The sequence below is a fragment of the Arachis ipaensis genome, chromosome B3 (genome assembly GCF_059453495.1).
Source record: "Arachis ipaensis isolate K30076 ecotype BB chromosome B3, ASM5945349v1, whole genome shotgun sequence".
NCBI lineage: Eukaryota > Viridiplantae > Streptophyta > Magnoliopsida > Fabales > Fabaceae > Arachis > Arachis ipaensis.
In genome coordinates, this window is record NC_142438.1 from 127234022 (window position 1) to 127252836 (window position 18815).

Below are 18815 nucleotides of genomic sequence, written 5' to 3' on the forward strand. Positions count from 1 at the left end.
TGTATATATAGAGAGAGAAAATATATTTTTAAATAATAAGAATAAAAATAAATTAGTTTTGATTGTGCAACAGAATTAACACCTAATCAAATATAAAAGTATAACCATGAAATTTTTTTAAATTTTAAATAATAAATATTAAAATTAATTTTTAATAAATAATTAAACTCTTTCATATGAAAATAATAACTGAAATACTTATTATTTGATTTCGGAGACCTGGATCTTCTTAACCAACATGAACTTTTGTCCTCTACGATTTTTTTATAAAAGTAGTTTGATTCTATAAATTTTTTCTCTCATAATCTATAATGTCAGGATAAAGTCAATATAATTTTAAAATATTTATTTTTCCCGTAATGTTATTACTTATTACGGACAAAAAACTCTAGTTGAATTACTGAACTAAAAAATTGGATCGATCATTAAAAGTGATAATAAAAAATAATAAAATTGGATGATTCTCTAGTTTTTTTTTATTCTTTTTTAAATTAATTTCTGTACGTCGGTATGTTGAATTACTGAACCAATACCAAAAAGAAAAAAGAATTATGGAACCTCATATATTATTTAAAAAAATCATTAATCGTATCATTTAATATTATTGAAGGATTCATTTAATTAAATGTAATAAAAAAGAAGAAGAATTCATTTAATTCGACGGGTGAGGATAAATAAAAGACAGATCGGCACCGGTAGTGATATTTATTGCTGTATTTGACTACTCCTTCACTTTGATATTCTACCTTTTCTATTTCAATATTTACCTATTACTTTTGAGAAATTCTTACATGGATTCGTTCGCACAGATCACGTGAAAAGTTAGTAGAGTTATATGTGCATTTTTTTTTATTAGAAAACGAATTATAATCAATGGTAGAAAAAAAAATTGCATAAAAAATTAATTATTAAATTAATTATACATTTATGATGTAAGAATTGTATTTGTGAAGAACTTAAAAAAATGGAGTAGCATGTGAGATAGGATGAATATGGGTTATAAATAGTGGGCGGCATTGTGGCAAGGAAGCTTCGCATCAGAATCGAATGAAAAATGGGCTCATCAAATGCCTTTGGCTGGGCTGCAACAGATACCTCTGGTCAGCTCTCTCCCTTCCATTTCTCAAGAAGGTATCTTCTTCTTCTTCTTCTTCTTCTTCTTCTTCTTCTTCTTCTTCTTCTTCTTCTTCTTCTTGTTGTTGTATAGTTGTATATGTCTCACTACTTAATTACTATTACTATTATGTTTGCAGGGAAAACGAAGCTGATGACGTCACTCTCAAAATCCTCTTCTGCGGGGTTTGCCATTCCGATCTGCACACAATCAAGAACGACTGGGGTTTCACTACTTACCCCGTTGTCCCTGGGTTCGTTCTTTTCTTCCTCTTTTTCATTTTCCAATATACTCTCAAACTTCCAACTCTTTCTCTACCTATCTTACTCCTCCACTCTTTCTCTCTCTTTAATTTTTTCATGCTTAATCCCACCAATCACCAACCGTTCTTTTCTTTCCTGGCTTCAATCTTTTTTAAAAACTGCAGATGATCAATATTATATAAAATATAGATATAAATAAGAGTAAAAAATGCTTACGAATGCTGCCCCAAAAAGATCCTCTCTATTTGTCACCTAAAATTCAACAAAAATAAAAAATTTATCTTTTATAAACGATAACTAATTTTTGTATCTTACAAAATATGTATGCATTTGATTTGTAATTTTATAAGAATATTTAGATAATTATTTTAAAATTATATAAAAAAATTACTTTGTTAAAATTATCATATTTTAAAGATAAAATATGTCTTACCTTTTTAATCCGATTTTTAAATTATCGGATCATCATCGTCATCATAGTTTGAAATATTTTTATTTTTATTTTTATAATTTAAAAGTACTTTTCAATAATTTGAAAGTGATTTTTTTGTTGGTTTACAACAGCAACTTTATTAGTGTTGTTGGAGAGAGAGAGAGAGTGGGACACACATAACCGTTGAGTCGTTGCCATCATTAACAATCTCACTCTCCTGTCTCCTCTTTGGTCACCCTCGGGCCTCCGCCAGGGACTCCCTCAGTCGGTTCTTTTTTGGATTCATTTCTTCATCCACATAAATCTCTTCTTTTTTGGATTCATTTTTTGCCACAGTATTTATTATTGGAAAAATATCATCAATAGTTAAAATAATTAAAATATCAGTATTCTTGATATACTTAAAATTTTTTTTTTATTATTTATTATTTAGGGTTAACTGCAAATAATCTCTTCTTTTTTTTTTTTTGGTATTCTAACATTGGATTTTATTAAATATGTGAATTGACCCCAAAATTTCTCCTTATTAAAGCATTTAGTGAAAATAAGTGTGTCGTACTCCTTTAATTTTGGATTATAAGAAAATTTCCTTTTAATTATTGTTATTTTTAAATATGAAATTTTGATGTCATAAGCTTGATACCGTTGTCATAAATCCTGTTTTTGCTCCCATCAAGGGGACCACTCTATCCACATTGCACTGATAGTGATAAAAAACAATTATTATCACAACAGTAATGATAGATAATAGAATATGAGTTGATTTTGTGCAATGTAATTAGTATGATTCACAATGGATTTATATAGTAAGAAGAAGATTTTTTAGATGTGTCTTTATCGTAACTCTACAGGGCTAAAATAATAGCATTAACACAAACCCTTTTTAAGCGGCAGAAATCCTTTCAGTAAACAGGAACCTAAACTAAACAAAACAATAGAATCTAACTCCTCAGGGTACAGACAAATAAATAAGACTACAAGCCAAGCAAAACTAAAAGTAAATTGGTTTGTTTATTTATTTTAGGTATGTGATTAGTGCAAACAATTTCTTTATAAGGTGGATTTTATATGAAATAGTAGTAAACTTGAATAACGAATAATAATAGTTGGAGGCAAACATTTCTATTTGTGAAGGATGCAATATGATTTCAGGATGTGAGTTTAAGTTGCATTGTGTTTTGCAGGCATGAAATTGCTGGTATTGTGACAAAAGTTGGAAGTAATGTGACAAAATTTAAGGAGGGGGATAGAGTTGGAGTTGGTGTAATAGTGGACTCATGTAAGGAATGTGAGTGTTGCCAGCAGGATCTGGAGAATTACTGTCCTAGAACTGTGTATACCTATAACTCTCCTTATAAAGGGACACGAACCCAGGGTGGCTACTCCGATTTCGTGGTTGTTCACCAGCGCTTTGTGCTTCGATTTCCCGACAACTTACCCCTTGATGCCGGTGCCCCTCTTCTGTGTGCTGGGATTACTGTGTATAGCCCAATGAAGTATTATGGGATGACAGAGCCCGGCAAGCATTTGGGAGTGGCCGGCCTCGGCGGCTTAGGCCACGTTGCCATCAAATTTGGCAAAGCATTTGGTCTCAAAGTTACTGTCATTAGTGGCTCTCCCAACAAGGAAGCTGAGGCCATTCACACTCTAGGGGCTGATTCTTTCCTTCTTTCCTCTGATCCTGAAAGAATGAAGGTGAGGTAGCGTGTATCACAAGGAATTAGCCAACCATGTTGTTGTGTACAAAAATGGATGGCAACTCAATTTATGTTATTTTTGCACATGATTCATGCAGGCTGCCATGGGAACAATGGATTATATCATCAGCACGATTTCCGCCGTCCATCCGCTGGCTCCCCTGCTTGGTCTGCTGAAGCTGAACGGAAAGCTGGTCAATGTAGGGCTGCCTAGCAAGCCGCTTCAGCTTCCTATCTTCCCCTTGGTTGGAGGTAAGTAATCAGGAAACCAAGAATTCACATTTCTAGTACTATAAACCTGTATGGATTTAGTCATTGGAATGAAAAGTGTAAGTCATGTGCAGGAAGGAAGCTTATAGGGGGAAGCAACTTTGGAGGGCTGAAGGAGACTCAGGAGATGCTTGATTTCTGTGCAAAGCATAACATAACTGCAAATATTGAGCTGATTAAGATGGATGAGATCAACACTGCTATCGAAAGGCTCAGCAAATCCGATGTTAAATATCGCTTTGTTATTGATGTTGCAAACTCCTTATCTTCCAGTAACATGTAGAACAAGCTTCCTTCAACTCTTTCATGTCTCAACTTTAAGCGTCTCAGTTTGTGGTCATAGAATAAACCTTAAGTGTGCTGTTTTGTTGACTGTTTCTTATTTAGTTGTATCATGCTATTGTTTCTTTAGTTGTTTGGACTATTGAAAAATAAACCACAATCTACTTTTGTTGACCACCGGAACCCGACTAAAGCTTCATGAAGAGTATATACAATGCCATTGTTGAGTTATTCTGGAAGCATTCCATAAGTATTAATTGAGTTCTATTCTTTTCTTTTTGGTTTTTCACTGTATATCCTCTAACCCGGCAAGTCAACGATTAATCTGTCACGAATTTGATCTCTATTTAAGAGTCTCCCCTTAGACAATAAATTGCACCATACACAACGCGGAATCGAACCATCGAGTTCTATTCTGGTTGAGACTTTTTCATTTAACTATTTAGTTCAATTCTAATTTGCAAACAAACTTTCTTATTAATGCAGCTTTGCATTTCCTATTTATCTTTGCCATGAGTTATCTGTATACGACGAAACGTTCTCCTATTTGAATGAAACAATGGGGAGAAGTTGATTAGTTGAATACCCAAAGAGGAAAAAGAAATATATGGAATTAAAGTGTACTATACCCTTACCAATAAGGCAATGTAATAAAAGAGTTGTGCTATATTCTTTTGGGTAGGGGCGTACGGGAGAAGAAAAAGAAAGTCCACAAGCCTGTAATTTATGCCTTTTTCTTTTTGTGCACGGCGGCGGATCGTGATAGTCATGGTCAATGAGCCATCCATTATATCTACACAAATAGTCACATAATTGGAATTAATAGCTGTTCACATTTTCAATCTATTTTTAATTTAGTTTAGTACATCAAAAGCAAGTATTTAAATCCCTAAAATCACTCCAAAAAACGAAGAAAAATAAAATACCGGCAATAAACATTTTATGTTATCTTACAAGATGGACTTTGCTAAAAAAATAACAATAATTGCACACCCTAAATACAAAATTATAAATAAATAAATAAAAGAAGCTAGTTTGATTTATTAACTATTGTTTTCATTCTAATATACCGCATACATATACCTATTTTAGAGTTGCCAATACTTTTCAACGAAGAATGGAGTAAGAATGTCAAAGAAGAAATCATCATTATCCGCAGCACGTTGGAGTATTTTGCCCTTCATCTCCATACATTATACATATATATAGCCTCAGGCATCAACCATTGAATTCCAAACCTTGCAATAAACATTTTGGAAATACAACCTCCAACCTGCAGCAATGGTGCTGCTACCCATCTTGCATGTAACCCTCTTGCAATTAACACTGGCCTCATTTTCAGCAGCCATTGATCCAACACAAGGGTTCACCCAACTCCCAATAAGCAACTCAAATTTCCAGGTCCAAAAGCCTTACGATGTTCCACAAAACCAGCGTTACACCTTCATAGATGGGGTTCATAAATTCTGGGTGTACTCCACCGACAAGCCTTTCGAACCATCCAGCACCACCCTGCCACGAACCGAGATTCGCATTACGGTGAGTTAACATGAAGTCATTAACATTATAATAAGCAGGCTAATTAAGTTGATTAATTAATTTTCAGGGATATGATTATACATCCGGTGTGTGGCAATTTGAAGGGGACTTTTACGTGCCGAGTGGAACAAGCGGTGTGAGCATCATGCAAGTGTTCGGTGGAAGCTCCTCTGCCACAACGTTGCAGCTTAGGGTGTATGATGGTTCTCTTAAGGCTTATAGGGATCCTGTTGTGCTGGACAACATCTACAATAGATGGTTCAGGCTGAATGTGATTCATGATGTTGGTGCCAACAACGTCAAGGTTTACATTGATGGGAATCTCAATTTTGATGGTGCTGGTCGTGGACCCGGTACTTTCTACTTCAAGTTTGGGGTTTATACTCAGAATGATCCTTCCAACTATATGGAATCTCGTTGGAGGGATATTAAACTCTTTAGAAAGTAGTAATAGTACTTGCTTTTAATTTGGTGTTTACATTGAATAAGAAACAAGAACTACTTGTTATATGTTACCAGCTTTGACTATTAAATAATATATTATATTATGTAAGTTCCATTGCTCTTACACATAGAAACACTATGATTGATGATTGAGCATTGTTGGTAGCTAAGTCCTAAGTGAAATTTGAACATCAGGGGAAGGGGAAGGGGCGAAGGCAGGAGAAGAAGCAGAAGCATCACAGTAGCCACGTAAATAATGGGCTTCCTGAGGAGTGATGCCCAAGGAAGTGAGCAACGCAGGCCAGCAATTATGCGTGATGAGGGTGATTGCAGAGCAACATTTGTAGCTAATATGAGTGACGCCGCCATTGCTGAAGTAAAGGAGGATTTCATTCGAACAAGATCTCAGCTCCACCAACGACTTCAAGCAATCCGCCTGCTCCACTCCTCCTCCGTCCTTTGATGCCGTTCCGTACACGACAAGACTCAATACCATCAACAAAATTCCCTCTTTCAGACCCATATATGCTGCAAAATTCGGATTCACGTTTTTTCCTTTCTTGAGTGCACATGCAAGATGGCTTCTCTCACCATCTACTTATATAACTATAGTCAACCCTTCTTATGGATTGTAACTCCCAACTTTCAGGCTTCAGGGGAATACAGAAAAGATCCACTATGCACATTACATAAATACATAATCAATTGCGTTTAATTTTCCACTAATATGCCACTATGCCACCTTTCAATCTTCCATCCAATTTAGAATCAAATAAAGATATCAAAAATAAAATCAGCCAATATCTAAGACCAGGTTTCGGTCAAGACAAATTCAGTTTCATCATGTCTATAAATATTGACGACACCATCCCCCCAAAAAGAATTTTTTTTTTTTTTTCTCTGGGTTTTTGGTGTTTTAGGTGTTGCTCTTTTCTTTTATTAGACTTGTAAAAGAGAAAAAAAAGGAGTAACCAGACCATTTTTTCATTTTGCTTTATTAAACGTATTAAGGATTTAAGTACCAAAAAAAAGGTATTAAGGATTTAAGGCCGACTTGCTTAGGCCATTTGTTTATAAGATGAACAGTTATTGGAAATGTGTTATGTCGAAATGGGCTGTAGCCCAAATCTTAAATGGAGTGGTGCTGACTGCTGAGGCAGGGAACGGGTGGCTGGCTAGTGGCGACTGCCTACTATCCAGTCAGTCAGTCACCAGTGTTATCAAACTCGAATAGACTCAGCTGAATCGGCTGGAAATCCAGTCACTCGTTCACTTGGCCGAACTGAGCCACTCTTTGAACGGTCTTTTATTTTTTGGACTGAACTTAACTGTCTAAACTCTAAAATCTAAACATCAAGCCCGGTGGAAACCAGATCGACCCGTACAGGTTTTAGCAAATTCGGTGACCCGTACGGTTTAAATAACCCGGAACCCGGAAAGGATCATGCTTAATTTTTTTTCCGAAAACGGTGTCGTTTGTGAATGCCCTAGCCCTCAGTCTCTCTTCTCTCGAGTCACCACTCTCGCCACCGGCCTCAGAGTCTCTTTTTCGTCACCATCTCTCTCTCGACCTCAAGCTCTCTCCCCACTCTCACGGCAGGTGTTGTCGCACTCAGGCTCTCTTGGCTCCTGTCTCGCTCACTCACTCACTGTCTCGTACTCAAGCTCGTCGTTGCGCTCTGTGTCGTCATCTCCCACTCAAGCTCGTCGTCGCGCTCTGTGTCGTCAGTCGCCGGCGGCAGAAGCAGGCGGAACAAGCATCTGGTCTCTCGGCTGGTGGTCGTTCTCGTCTTCTTACTTCGGCTCGCCTGGTCAGCTTCCTTTACCGTCAGTTGGTCCCTGGGCAGGTGAGTTCCAACAAATTGCCCTGTTTTTCGTTGTTGTAAATCATCACTACACCTTGCTTTAGTGCTGAAAGTTGAATCTGTTGCTGAAAATATCACTGAGCTAAGTTTCTTTTTTGCTGAAAATCATCACTGGTGGTTGAATTTGTTGCTGTGTTGCTGAAATAATGACTTAGCCAAATCCTTTCTTGCTGTAAATCATTTTTGGAGCTAAAGTTTTTGTTGCTGAAAATTATCATAGTTGAATTTGTAGTTGGAAATTATCAATGAGCCGAATTTGTTGCTGAACATAATGAACATATCACTGAGCTAATTTTTTGTTGCTGGAAAACATCACAGAGTTGAATTTTTGCTGATTATCATCACCGAACCTTAAATTTATGGCTGTCTTGCTTAAATAATCACTTAGCTAAATTTTTTGTTGCTGTAAGTCGTATGTGGAGCTAAAATTTTTGTTGCTGAAAATTATCATAAATGAATTTTTTGTTGAAAATTATCAATGAGTTGAATTTGTACTAGTGACTAATTTATTAGTTATATCTAAGAATTGATACTTGATTGTTATTAATATGTTTGTGAGCATATGCATTTTTATTTTAATTTTATTTTTGTAATTTTATATTTTTATTTAATTATGACTGGATCAACGGGATGAATCGGTTGAACTAGTGACCCAGTGACCACCGGGTCAATTACCAATTCGTTCTGATAACTATGCTACTACGGCTAGGGGGAGTCAGGATTGTGATTGGTGAAGGAGATTGAACTGAACCGAACGCAAGGTCGTGATAGGGTTTTGGAAAGAATGAGCGTGGAAGATCTTCCTCGGAAGGAGGTGAACGTGCTGAAGGGGCACGAGGGCGCTGTGCTTGCCGCGAGGTTCAACGCCGACGGCAACTACTGCCTCAGCTGCGGCAAAGACCGCACCATACGCCTCTGGAATCCCCACCGTGGCATCCACATCAAGACCTACAAATCCCATGGCCGCGAAGTCCGCGACGTCCACGTCACTTCGTACTCTCTCTCTCTCTCTCTGTCTCGTACTCCTTAGTAATCAACACAATTGCATGTTAATAATTTGATTTAGGGACAACTCCAAGCTATGTTCGTGTGGTGGAGATCGCCAGATATTTTATTGGGATGTAGCTACAGGCCGTGTAATTCGAAAGTTCCGTGGTCATGACGGTGAGGTATTTGCTATTCGCTATTTAGCTCCCTGCCCCTCTATTGTTTCACTTCAATTCGTAGCTATAGACACCACTCTTGTAATGTAGTTTCTTTCATAGGTCAATGCTGTGAAATTCAATGAGTATTCCTCTGTGGTAGTATCAGCTGGCTATGATCAATCCTTGCGTGCTTGGGACTGCAGATCCCACAGCACCGAGCCTATGCAGGTCAATTCATTTTAATAATGCTCATTTCCTTTCCCCGCACACCAATATTACTAATAAAGTCTATCCTATCAATTGATGTTCAGATTATTGACACATTCTCAGATAGTGTCATGTCTGTTTGCTTAACAAAGACTGAAATCATTGGAGGAAGTGTTGATGGAACTGTTCGAACCTTTGACATTCGCATTGGCAGGCATGTAGCAGCATATTTCAAATTGAAAGAGAAACACTCCCGATACGCACATGTATTGTTATCTGCTTCGTGAAATCTACTAATTTTTTCTTTTGTACACACCAGAGAAACATCCGATAACTTGGGGCAACCTGTTAACTGCATATCCATGTCCAATGATGGTAACTGCATTCTAGCTGGTTGTCTCGACTCTACTCTGCGTCTTTTGGACCGGTACGTGTATAACTTTCTGAGGAAATTTAGCATGGATCTTACTCCCTGCTAATTTTTTTTTCATCCTTTCTTGTGGCAGATCTACAGGGGAGTTATTGCAAGAGTATAAAGGACACACTAATAAGGTTAGTTCTCAGATGTTAAATCTGTTTCTATTACTTTCTTCTATTACAAATTTAGCTACAAGTTAAGATTCACCGTCATTTGTATATTTATCTATCTGGCGTACCACATTTCCATTCCGACATTTGTTCATTCTAAAAACATAAATTTTTTTTTTGGTGCGTTTTAAGCAACTATACCATGCCCTTGCAAGCTTTATGGCTTAGTCCATCTTATCAGGTTTAATAATAATTTCTAATTAGTTATCCTCAGTCTTTTAAATTAGATTGCTGCCTTACCAATACGGATGCTCATGTAACTGCTGGCTCTGAGGATGGCTACATCTATTTTTGGGATCTTGTAGATGCATCGGTCGTGTCAAGATTCAGGGCTCATAACTCGGTGGTAAACTCTTTGACTACAGCACCCTTTCTACATGGAAGTTCTGTTAGAAACTATGTTGATACTAATTTACTAAGTCCAAAAGGACATTATAGACCTTTCATTGGCTAATGATATTTTTGCAACTATGATTGTGACTTCCTCAAGTTTTTAGTTCCTCCTTAAGCTTGACAAAAGAAAATGAATTCCTCTTAAGTTTGAATCCCAAACTTGATATCGTTTTACAAAATGCTGTTTCAGTTTATGCTTGTTCATCCATTTAGATTATATGGTTCCACAGGAAGCGGATCATGTTTTCAATTGAGCCCTCCTTCTCTTTCCTACTGGCTACTCTCCTAAGTCCTATCCTTTTGTGTTGGGTTGTTGGGGCCACCAATGTGAAAATTTGTTACACCAACAAACAATAATTTCATGTGACAATTCAGTTTTGATACAGTTTTTGTCACCTGTACACAACATCTTGAACAGTTATCAAAAAAATATCTGCTGCTGATTTTCTTCGAAATATTTTCTGTTACTTTGTTGTCAAATTAATTAAAGCTCTTAATGCCGCATCTTATTATTGTCAGTTTCAATTCTCTCTCCCTTTTTTCTTTTTGTTGTGAAAAGAGTCTAAGTATTGCTCTGCCATAACTGATGCCATTTTGGGTTATATAATGTGATAGATACTATAATCTTAGAGATGTAAGTATTTGTTCTTAGTTTTGTTTGGATTTACTTCTTATGGAAGGATAAGACTAGTCGACAATGATACAAGTCACGTGAACTTACTTGCTCAGGTAACAAGCGTAAGTTATCACCCAAAGGAGAATTGCATGGTAACTGCTTCTGTGGATGGCACCATTCGAGTGTGGAAGACATAGGAACAAAATGCAAGCAGGAAGCTTCTCTTGTGTCTACTCGGCCCATACCAATGCCCAAATAGAGCAATAATGACTTGTCCAACACCATATGAAGCCCACAGAAACCGTGTTACTTCAGCCTATATTATATTAGTATATGCATGTTCCTAGAACTGCATGTGCATTTGATTTGGAAGCTAGTTAATACAAGGTGTGAGTCTTAGCTACTGAATCTCTGGTCTCCTGTCAAATGTCAGAAACAGTTTTTGTTTTTTCACCAAAAGAAATAGGGGTATCAGGGTATGGGTTAATCCACTTGTGGCCATGCAGAGAAAATGAGTTGTGTTTCTACTTTCTATTCAATTATTATGCAGTCAAGTTTATTCTGTTATCCTTTTCATTGGGCAAGCATTAATTAAGGATTGTGGAACTTGGATTTTTGCTAGTGAAGTTGTTGGTGAATAAGTGGATGTATACGTTTGTTTTAGTGATATGATTCTTCAGTCTTCAATTCTTTATTATTGATTTCCCATTATTCAATTCCAACTCAAATTGCAAAAGGATGAATTCTAAGTTTTACCTCCATGTAATGTCGTCCTCTAAACTAAAGATAGTTGAAACATGAGAAAGTGAGGAATTAGAACTGCTGATATTTTATATTTTCACATTTTAGAGTATCGAAAATCTCTGTCCCTAGTATTAACATATTTAATGACAGAGAATTCAACAAGTAGACCAAATTGAATTTAAAACTTGTAATCACAATGTTGTGCGAAAAAACACAAGGATTTTGATCTTGCCAAATGGAATATATACGAATATATATGCATACATGTCGGCGTTGAGCAAACCCCTTGTGCTTAAAAAAAGAAAAAAAAGAAAAAAGAAACTCGATTTAGTTGTTGTTGTTGTTGTAGTAGCAATTACGTGTGGGTCTTGCTGTCACAGTTTCGCTGCAAGATTGAGTCTCTTATACATGTGGCCTACAATTATAACAATGATCATAATATCGGTAGTTATTGTCATTATCATCGTCATGATTGCATCTCTCGGACCTATATTTAATCTACTTTTGTATTGAACATTAAAATATTTTTTATTATACATGCCAAATTAATGCGGTTTAAGCATCAATTTATTTGGTTAACTTGAGTTATCTCCAAACTCAATTCGCTAACAACCGTATTTAATCACAATTTGTCCATCCGGCGATGGCAATTGTACCTAACTATGCTATTTATATTCTGATGCCTTTTCATGGTGTTTGTCGGTAAAATTATTGTAGTATCAAAATGTTTGATGCGTAAAAATATGTTTGATGACGGATTGATATTTAAGTATCAAAAATTACAAATGTAAGGTATATACTTATTTTTTTATTAACGAAAATTGAATAAAACATGCATTTTATTAAATACAGGTATGAACATGCATAAAAAGAATGAATCTTGATTTCAATGCATGTCATGTTCCTCTAGTCAATAAAGAATTATAGATAAAATATTTGTTGATGTATATGTTACACCAATCTACCTTTGTATTATTGATTTTGATCAGGTATTACTATTCATATAGAGTTGTTGGTCTGTCAAATTATATATATATTTCATTTTCTTTTTTTAATAAACTAGGGGGAAAGGAAGACTTGTATCTAGCGATGTCCCATTTTATTAACACAATACCCTTTACTTGCTACGGTGTATAACCTTTGTATACTAATTTAAAGCAAATCCAAAAGAAAAAGATATATTTTATAAAAAAAAAAAAAAAAAGGGAGAGAGAGTAGCACGAAGCCACCGACAGTTTTGATAGGCAACAAACAAGCGAACTAGATATATGAATTGACCAGTCTTACATGTAGTAATGTATCCACTTTACAAAAATTAAGTAGCTACCACACTTGTGGTTGATACAAAGAAAGGAAAGCATTCAAACCATGTAATTGATGCGAATATCCGTACCCAAAAATAAAAAAGAAAAAAGAAAAAAAGAGTAAAGGTTGCAAGATTTTGCAACGCACGAATTGAAATACTGGTGTGTTATAGTGCTAGGCTGGAGCCACTGATACGAACATGTCCAAATATCTATGGCTTCCGACAATGGTGGTGACCCAATTTGGAAAGTTAAGTGTTTGAGATTTTGGTTGTGGTTAAGTGTTGTGTTAATTGGCATATCATATGGTTGAGACTTGAGTTACTCACTTCTCTCTCACCGCATCGCCAGCTGTTTACTCCTGTGGACCCCACCCTAAATTATGGTTTTGGAACTTGCTAGGTTGTCCTTTGGCCCCACCCCTCACTCACATGCATTTCAACGTGGCATGTTCTTGTTAACACACTCACTACCATCGACTACTACTTTACTTAGACTAATTAACAACTAATCACATACAATATTATTTTTTACGTTTAATATTAAAAAAAATTCCACTATAAAACTAATATAGTAGTACAACATGTATAATGGATTGTTTATTTAGTTAATATGAGTTAAAAATAAAAATTATCCATCTCTATTCTAATTTCAAAAATATTGTTCATTTTTATGTTAACTACCATTATACATATTGTACACCAATTACATTGGCTTCCTATATTTTTTTAAAAATAATTAGTAAATATAAAAAATTATTATATTTTAATTATTAGTATAAAATATATATTAAAATATAAAATATATATTAAAAATAAATTAAATTATATATATTTATATATAATATATAATCATTGTTTTAACTTATAAATAATATTTAAAAAAAAAAATACACGAACATCATTCGTATCTCTTCTGGTTTAACCCAATTTATGGGCCATTATTGTGATTTGCCCTTCTCCTACCTTTGTACCTCTAATCTTAACCAATCACAAATGCACCTTATTTTCAGGTGGGGATTATATCAATAACAGACTAGTAACGAGTTTTTTTTTTTCTTTTTCTTATTGTTTTAAAATATTTGTGATTTACTACTTTTCCTATATAAAAAGAACGACCTATTTCTGGCTTTATTATCTTTATCGTCAAAAAGTGATTAATTATTTAATATCATCATTAAATTATGCAGTAGTGATCAATGTATTTATCAATAATAATTGTCTCTAGCAGAAAGAATTACTAGTGATTTGTTAGCCTTTTATGATCAACTACAATTTTAAATGTTACCGTTTTATACTTAATTATTAATCACATTTCAAACGAGATTGTCACCGGTGAACGGTGATGAGACTTTGTTAAACTATTAGTTTATTATCAAAATAATGCCATGACTATTTTTTTTCCTTTTTCATGTCATTTAAAAAAATAACAAAATATAATTTACTAACATACTTTATTTTTCTTCTTTACCTTCCGCTTTGGAAAATAATTTTGTAAAGTAAAAATAATTTATATCATATATGAGTGTTATTATTTTAATTTAAAAATAATTTAATCACATTAGATATATATTAAAATCAGCTATTAAAAATATAAGATACATATTAAAAATAAATTAAATTATATATATTTATAACAAATACATAATGATTGATTTAGTGATTGATTTTTAATTTTTTTACATAGCACTTTTGAAAATAATTAAACTCTTATTTCTTTATTTTACTAAATTTTCAATATTTTGTGACTGATCTTTGAACTCTCTTCCGTTTCCGTTTTATTTTATTCTTGTAGTAGAAGGTGGGGGAACTGCAATATGTATGGCCAATAGCTTTTTCTGTTTCCTTTATCAAAATAAATTTTTTCTACTAGTTGCATCAAAGACCATTGCTTAAGTTTAGAATTCACGTTGCAAAAGACAAAGGATAAAGGAAACGTTTCGCTAAGGAATGGAATATATTGACGACCGAATAACAAATTATTTGCGGTGGGACGAATGTACCAATCAAGCCCATTTTAATTTTAATATATATGCCTTTGCATTATTGCTTCTCTTAATTTCATTTAGAATAATATTGTATATCTAGATTTTTTTATCAATTAAATTAAACAATAAAATTTAGAATAATATTAGTCATAATTAATTTTGGATAAATCACTTATTTAAGTCAATGAGAATTCAAAATTACACAATTCAACAAAAAAAATATCTATATAATTCGAATTTGCCCTAATTAAAATTGTTGAGTGCGTGCAGTAGATAAACTCGTGAAATATCTATGCGATGTAACGCATAAAACTTGACAAAAACCATTCTTTCAATTAAGCTTCTCATTTATTAATTAATTGATGAAAGTATCAATCATATAACACTAACAATATAAAAGAAAGAAGAACACAGACAATGCATACGGTTTTGCGATTGATTCATGACTTTTTATGTTATTGCCGCATATCGACCAAGAATTTGGGTCAGCTTGTGAGGATTATAATTTCAGCTTGTGCCAAATAAAGAAGTGAGGATGGGACGTTGAGAGCAACTTGTGGTCAAAATTATACCCAGTTCCATAATAATAGAGATTTTAAAGATGTAAAACAATGTATAAAATCAAATTTAACAATGAATTTTATTAAAAAATTATATTAATAAAAATTTATACTAACAATGTAATAAATAGAAAAATGTCACATCAAATTATGTTTTGGTTCAATCTATTTATTTAATAAAATAGACTAAAATCAACTACTAAATCAATCATTAATTATATATATATATATATATATATATATATATATATATATATATATATATATATGATATATTTTAATTTATATATTTTTTAATTAAATAATCAATCACAAAAATAATCAAATTTGTCATGTAGAATAATTAAATAGGTAATAAATGAATAATTAGACTTACTTATAGTGGCATAATAAAAAAAATTATAAAATGTCAAGTACTATATATTTTTATACACAATTTTTTTTATGTATACTAGTATGATTGTTATTTAATATACTGGATAACAACCGTTAAACCTTTTAAAAAAAAATAGCTCTTCATTTCCGTTTTTACTTTTTAGTATTTAATTGTATTTACAATTGAGGATTAGGTAAATATTAAGATATAGACTTACATCTAATTGTTTGCGTAAAATGCGAAATTAAATCAAATAGAAGAAGAAATTACACATTTTTATCAAAGTAAAATTTGTTACTTGGATCACTCAAAAGCATATTTTAACGTAATTTGAACGAGACTCATTCGAACTAGGAAAACCAATAGTAACTAGAATTTGACCAATTCGAATTATGCATGCATTTAGTCTTAGGGTAATTCGAATCAGCTCGATTCGAATTATGCATGTATGTTGTGTTAGGGTAGGTCGAATCACACTGATTCGAATTATACAAGGAAGCAATGACATAGTAGTTCAAATGACGGTGTTTCGAATTATGAAGTTCCAGACGTGTATAAATATGGTGTGAACGTGAATTCCTCTCATTAGAGTGAAACACAATGGCTAGTGAGGAGAGTTTTTTAGTGTTGGTGTACTATAAAGGGTCGATTAAGAAGAAAACACGTTCTGGTATTAAGTTTACCAATAAAGATCCCTTTAGTATTTTTCTGAAACCTACAACAAGTTTTGCTGAGTTCCTAAATTCCATAATACAGAAACTGAGGTTGCAATGCGTGAAACGGGTTGAAAAGTTATTATATCGCATTCCGATTTCAGTTTTGCGAGATGATGTGAAATACGATTCGATTGTCATAGGGAGTGACGAGGATTTGGCGGTTCTGTTCCATTGTCGTAGGCAGTTTTCCGAGGTTAGGACACCTGAGCTGTTGGCAAAGCTTGTAGATGTGGTTTCTAGCTCAGGTGGTTCGAATCGGAATACCGAGACTCCAGCAACGGTAGCCTGTTTTAGTTCGAGACCTGTTGGTACATCTTCATCCGTGCATGTGATTACACCTCAGGAAATAGTGGTTGCTTCCCCATCCTTCGCAGTTGATTTCAACCACAGTGGTGACAGAGAAGTTGATATCATTGATAGGGCGCCGATTTCATTACAGCGTGGGGCATTGGATGGTATAGACAATGCATTGCCGGATGATGATGACGCTGATGATGTGGAGTCGGACATGATTGCCGATGATAGCGGTGATGACATAGCAGTGAGTAATCGAGCTGGTACTGATGAAGCATCCAGCTCAGGGACTCAGCAATATCCCCCTCACTTTTCATGTTTGGACTTAGATACCATGAGAGAGCAGGGGGTTCTTGGGGAACCTGCTGGATTTGGCGCTAGAGATACCCAGGGTACTTGAGGCCTATCAAAGTTTCAGGTTGGTCAGCAATTTCAGGATAAAGAGGAGGCTGTGTTAAGCGTGAAGACATATAGCATCCGACGCGGGGTACAGTACAAAGTGGTGGAGTCCGATTATCGCAAGTACCTTGGAAAGTGTACCGAATTTGACAACGGGTGCACATGGTTGATTAGGATCAGTCTTCACCAGCGTAGAGGTATTTGGGAGGTAAAAAGGTACAATGGACATAATGTCCATCGATCGACAACCCTAACTGGTATGCCACGTCCTGCAATGTAATCGTGCACTCCCCGAACGGCATATGAAAGGTGTGCATCTCTAGCCGCGAGCGCTCCACGAATGCACTGACCAGTGGCTCATCCAACCTAAACCAACTCTCGTTGAGTCTCACAAGATGGTATAAACCTGCCATCTGCAAGTACGGAACATACCTCTCGTCGAAGCGCATACCCTGCTATCATCACATGCTCGTGATACATTGATTGGGTTGCAAAAAGAACGTATCAAATTGTCTCTTAGCTCGGAACATATTTATACAATATTATTCACTATTGCGTATCCTAATCCAAATAATACAGCTTGTACTCTAACTAATAATGTTACGGATTAAAATAGAAAATAACATCATATATACATCAAACTGGGACTAATAAAAAAATTTTCGTTAAAAATTTTTTCTTAAAAATAGTATAATATTAAAATATAAACTTTACCTCAATGATTCCTATTCATGAAAATCTTACTCTTACTAAGTTTCACCTCCGTTATTCTTACTATTCATACTTTTCTATTTATTTGTACTCACTAATAAACCAATAATATAACCACTAATATAACAACTCTATCTAACTAAATAACGGTAAATGACAACTATCTTTATAACAAACAAAAGACATAAATATAAAAACTACACATTAAATCATATTTTAAAAGGATAAGTGCGCACTAACCTCTTCATTGATGACACCAGTTATGTGGGCGACCCCATCCAACCGATATAGTCGGTTCGGGTTATCCCCCATCAGCTGAATGTGATGTTGAACACTTTGTTGGAGTCGTACGAAAAGAGTTTTCTCTAGGATTTGGTGGGGTAGAGGTTTGGGATTGTAGTTCGAATGAGCTCAATTTGAACTCTATTTATAGGGTAAAGCTTTGTAATTCGAATGAACATCCTTCGAATTACCATGTGCAGCCAAATCCATGTGTAATTCGAAACACCTTGTTTCGAATTACTATGGGTGTCAAAACGGTGGGTTGGTTCGAATCAGCCTAATTTGAGTTAGTGTGGGTCACGTTTGTATGTAGTTCGAATCAAGGTAATTCGAATTACTCTTTGGATTCAATACATGCATAATTCGAATTGATTCAATTCGAATTACTTTGATATTGGCTAATTCGAATTTAAGTGATTCGAATTACTCTTGTTATAGCTAATTCGAACTAGTCTCATTCGAATAACATAATAATCTACTTTTGGATGATCCAGGTTACATTTTTGGTTTTGGTAGAATCGTGTAATTTTTTCTTCCAATTGGTTTAATATCGCATTTTATCCTAATTGTTTTTATGTAAAATTAA

General features: G+C 34.5%; 4 protein-coding genes and 1 pseudogene across 6 annotated transcripts; 4 read left to right on the forward strand and 1 right to left on the reverse strand.

The window, feature by feature from the left end:
* Positions 1–932: 932 nt before the first annotated feature.
* Positions 933–4316, forward strand: LOC107630959 (putative mannitol dehydrogenase 1). The gene is made up of 5 exons (XM_016334258.3): positions 933–1131; positions 1254–1367; positions 2995–3505; positions 3606–3759; positions 3852–4316. The coding sequence occupies exons 1-5, from the start codon at positions 1055–1057 to the stop codon at positions 4058–4060; spliced, it is 1065 nt and encodes a 354-aa protein (XP_016189744.1). The 5' UTR covers positions 933–1054; the 3' UTR covers positions 4061–4316.
* A 965-nt stretch (positions 4317–5281) lies between these two features.
* Positions 5282–6151, forward strand: LOC107634626 (citrate-binding protein). Its single transcript, XM_016338048.3, has 2 exons — positions 5282–5598; positions 5666–6151. Exons 1-2 carry the CDS (start codon positions 5341–5343, stop codon positions 6044–6046), a joined length of 639 nt encoding a protein of 212 aa, XP_016193534.1. The 5' UTR covers positions 5282–5340; the 3' UTR covers positions 6047–6151.
* Positions 6152–6208: 57 nt separating this feature from the next.
* On the reverse strand, positions 6209–6565 carry LOC148572399 (egg cell-secreted protein 1.4 pseudogene; annotated as a pseudogene).
* Positions 6566–7520: 955 nt separating this feature from the next.
* Positions 7521–11543, forward strand: LOC107630957 (uncharacterized). 3 transcript variants are annotated; one of them, XM_088508620.1, is made up of 9 exons: positions 7521–7889; positions 8556–8900; positions 8974–9076; positions 9173–9280; positions 9364–9473; positions 9579–9686; positions 9766–9811; positions 10062–10193; positions 10970–11543. In XM_088508620.1, the coding sequence occupies exons 2-9, from the start codon at positions 8692–8694 to the stop codon at positions 11051–11053; spliced, it is 900 nt and encodes a 299-aa protein (XP_088364746.1). In that variant the 5' UTR covers positions 7521–7889; positions 8556–8691; the 3' UTR covers positions 11054–11543. The 3 variants fall into 3 exon arrangements, with proteins under 3 accessions (XP_088364746.1, XP_088364745.1, XP_088364747.1); XM_088508619.1 differs by having other exon boundaries at positions 8617–8900; XM_088508621.1 differs by having other exon boundaries at positions 7523–7889; positions 8627–8900.
* A 4884-nt stretch (positions 11544–16427) lies between these two features.
* LOC107633595 (uncharacterized) lies at positions 16428–17237 on the forward strand. The gene has a single exon (XM_016337205.1). It carries the CDS (start codon positions 16428–16430, stop codon positions 17235–17237), a length of 810 nt encoding a protein of 269 aa, XP_016192691.1.
* The last annotated feature ends 1578 nt before the right edge of the window (positions 17238–18815 follow it).

What these genes read in the sequence shown, in the direction of transcription:
- LOC107630959 (XM_016334258.3), top strand. Translation starts at nt 1,055, where the DNA reads ATGGGCTCATCAAATGCCTTTGGCTGGGCTGCAACAGATACCTCTGGT. An exon ending in ACTTACCCCGTTGTCCCTGG is followed by an intron (nt 1,368 to 2,994) that starts GTTCGTTCTTTT and finishes TGTGTTTTGCAG; the next exon opens with GCATGAAATTGCTGGTATTG. An exon ending in TATCTTCCCCTTGGTTGGAG is followed by an intron (nt 3,760 to 3,851) that starts GTAAGTAATCAG and finishes AGTCATGTGCAG; the next exon opens with GAAGGAAGCTTATAGGGGGA.
- LOC107634626 (XM_016338048.3), top strand. Translation starts at nt 5,341, where the DNA reads ATGGTGCTGCTACCCATCTTGCATGTAACCCTCTTGCAATTAACACTG. An exon ending in GAACCGAGATTCGCATTACG is followed by an intron (nt 5,599 to 5,665) that starts GTGAGTTAACAT and finishes ATTAATTTTCAG; the next exon opens with GGATATGATTATACATCCGG.
- LOC107630957 (XM_088508620.1), top strand. Translation starts at nt 8,692, where the DNA reads ATGAGCGTGGAAGATCTTCCTCGGAAGGAGGTGAACGTGCTGAAGGGG. An exon ending in TCCGTGGTCATGACGGTGAG is followed by an intron (nt 9,077 to 9,172) that starts GTATTTGCTATT and finishes TTTCTTTCATAG; the next exon opens with GTCAATGCTGTGAAATTCAA. An exon ending in ACAGCACCGAGCCTATGCAG is followed by an intron (nt 9,281 to 9,363) that starts GTCAATTCATTT and finishes ATTGATGTTCAG; the next exon opens with ATTATTGACACATTCTCAGA.
- LOC107633595 (XM_016337205.1), top strand. Translation starts at nt 16,428, where the DNA reads ATGGCTAGTGAGGAGAGTTTTTTAGTGTTGGTGTACTATAAAGGGTCG.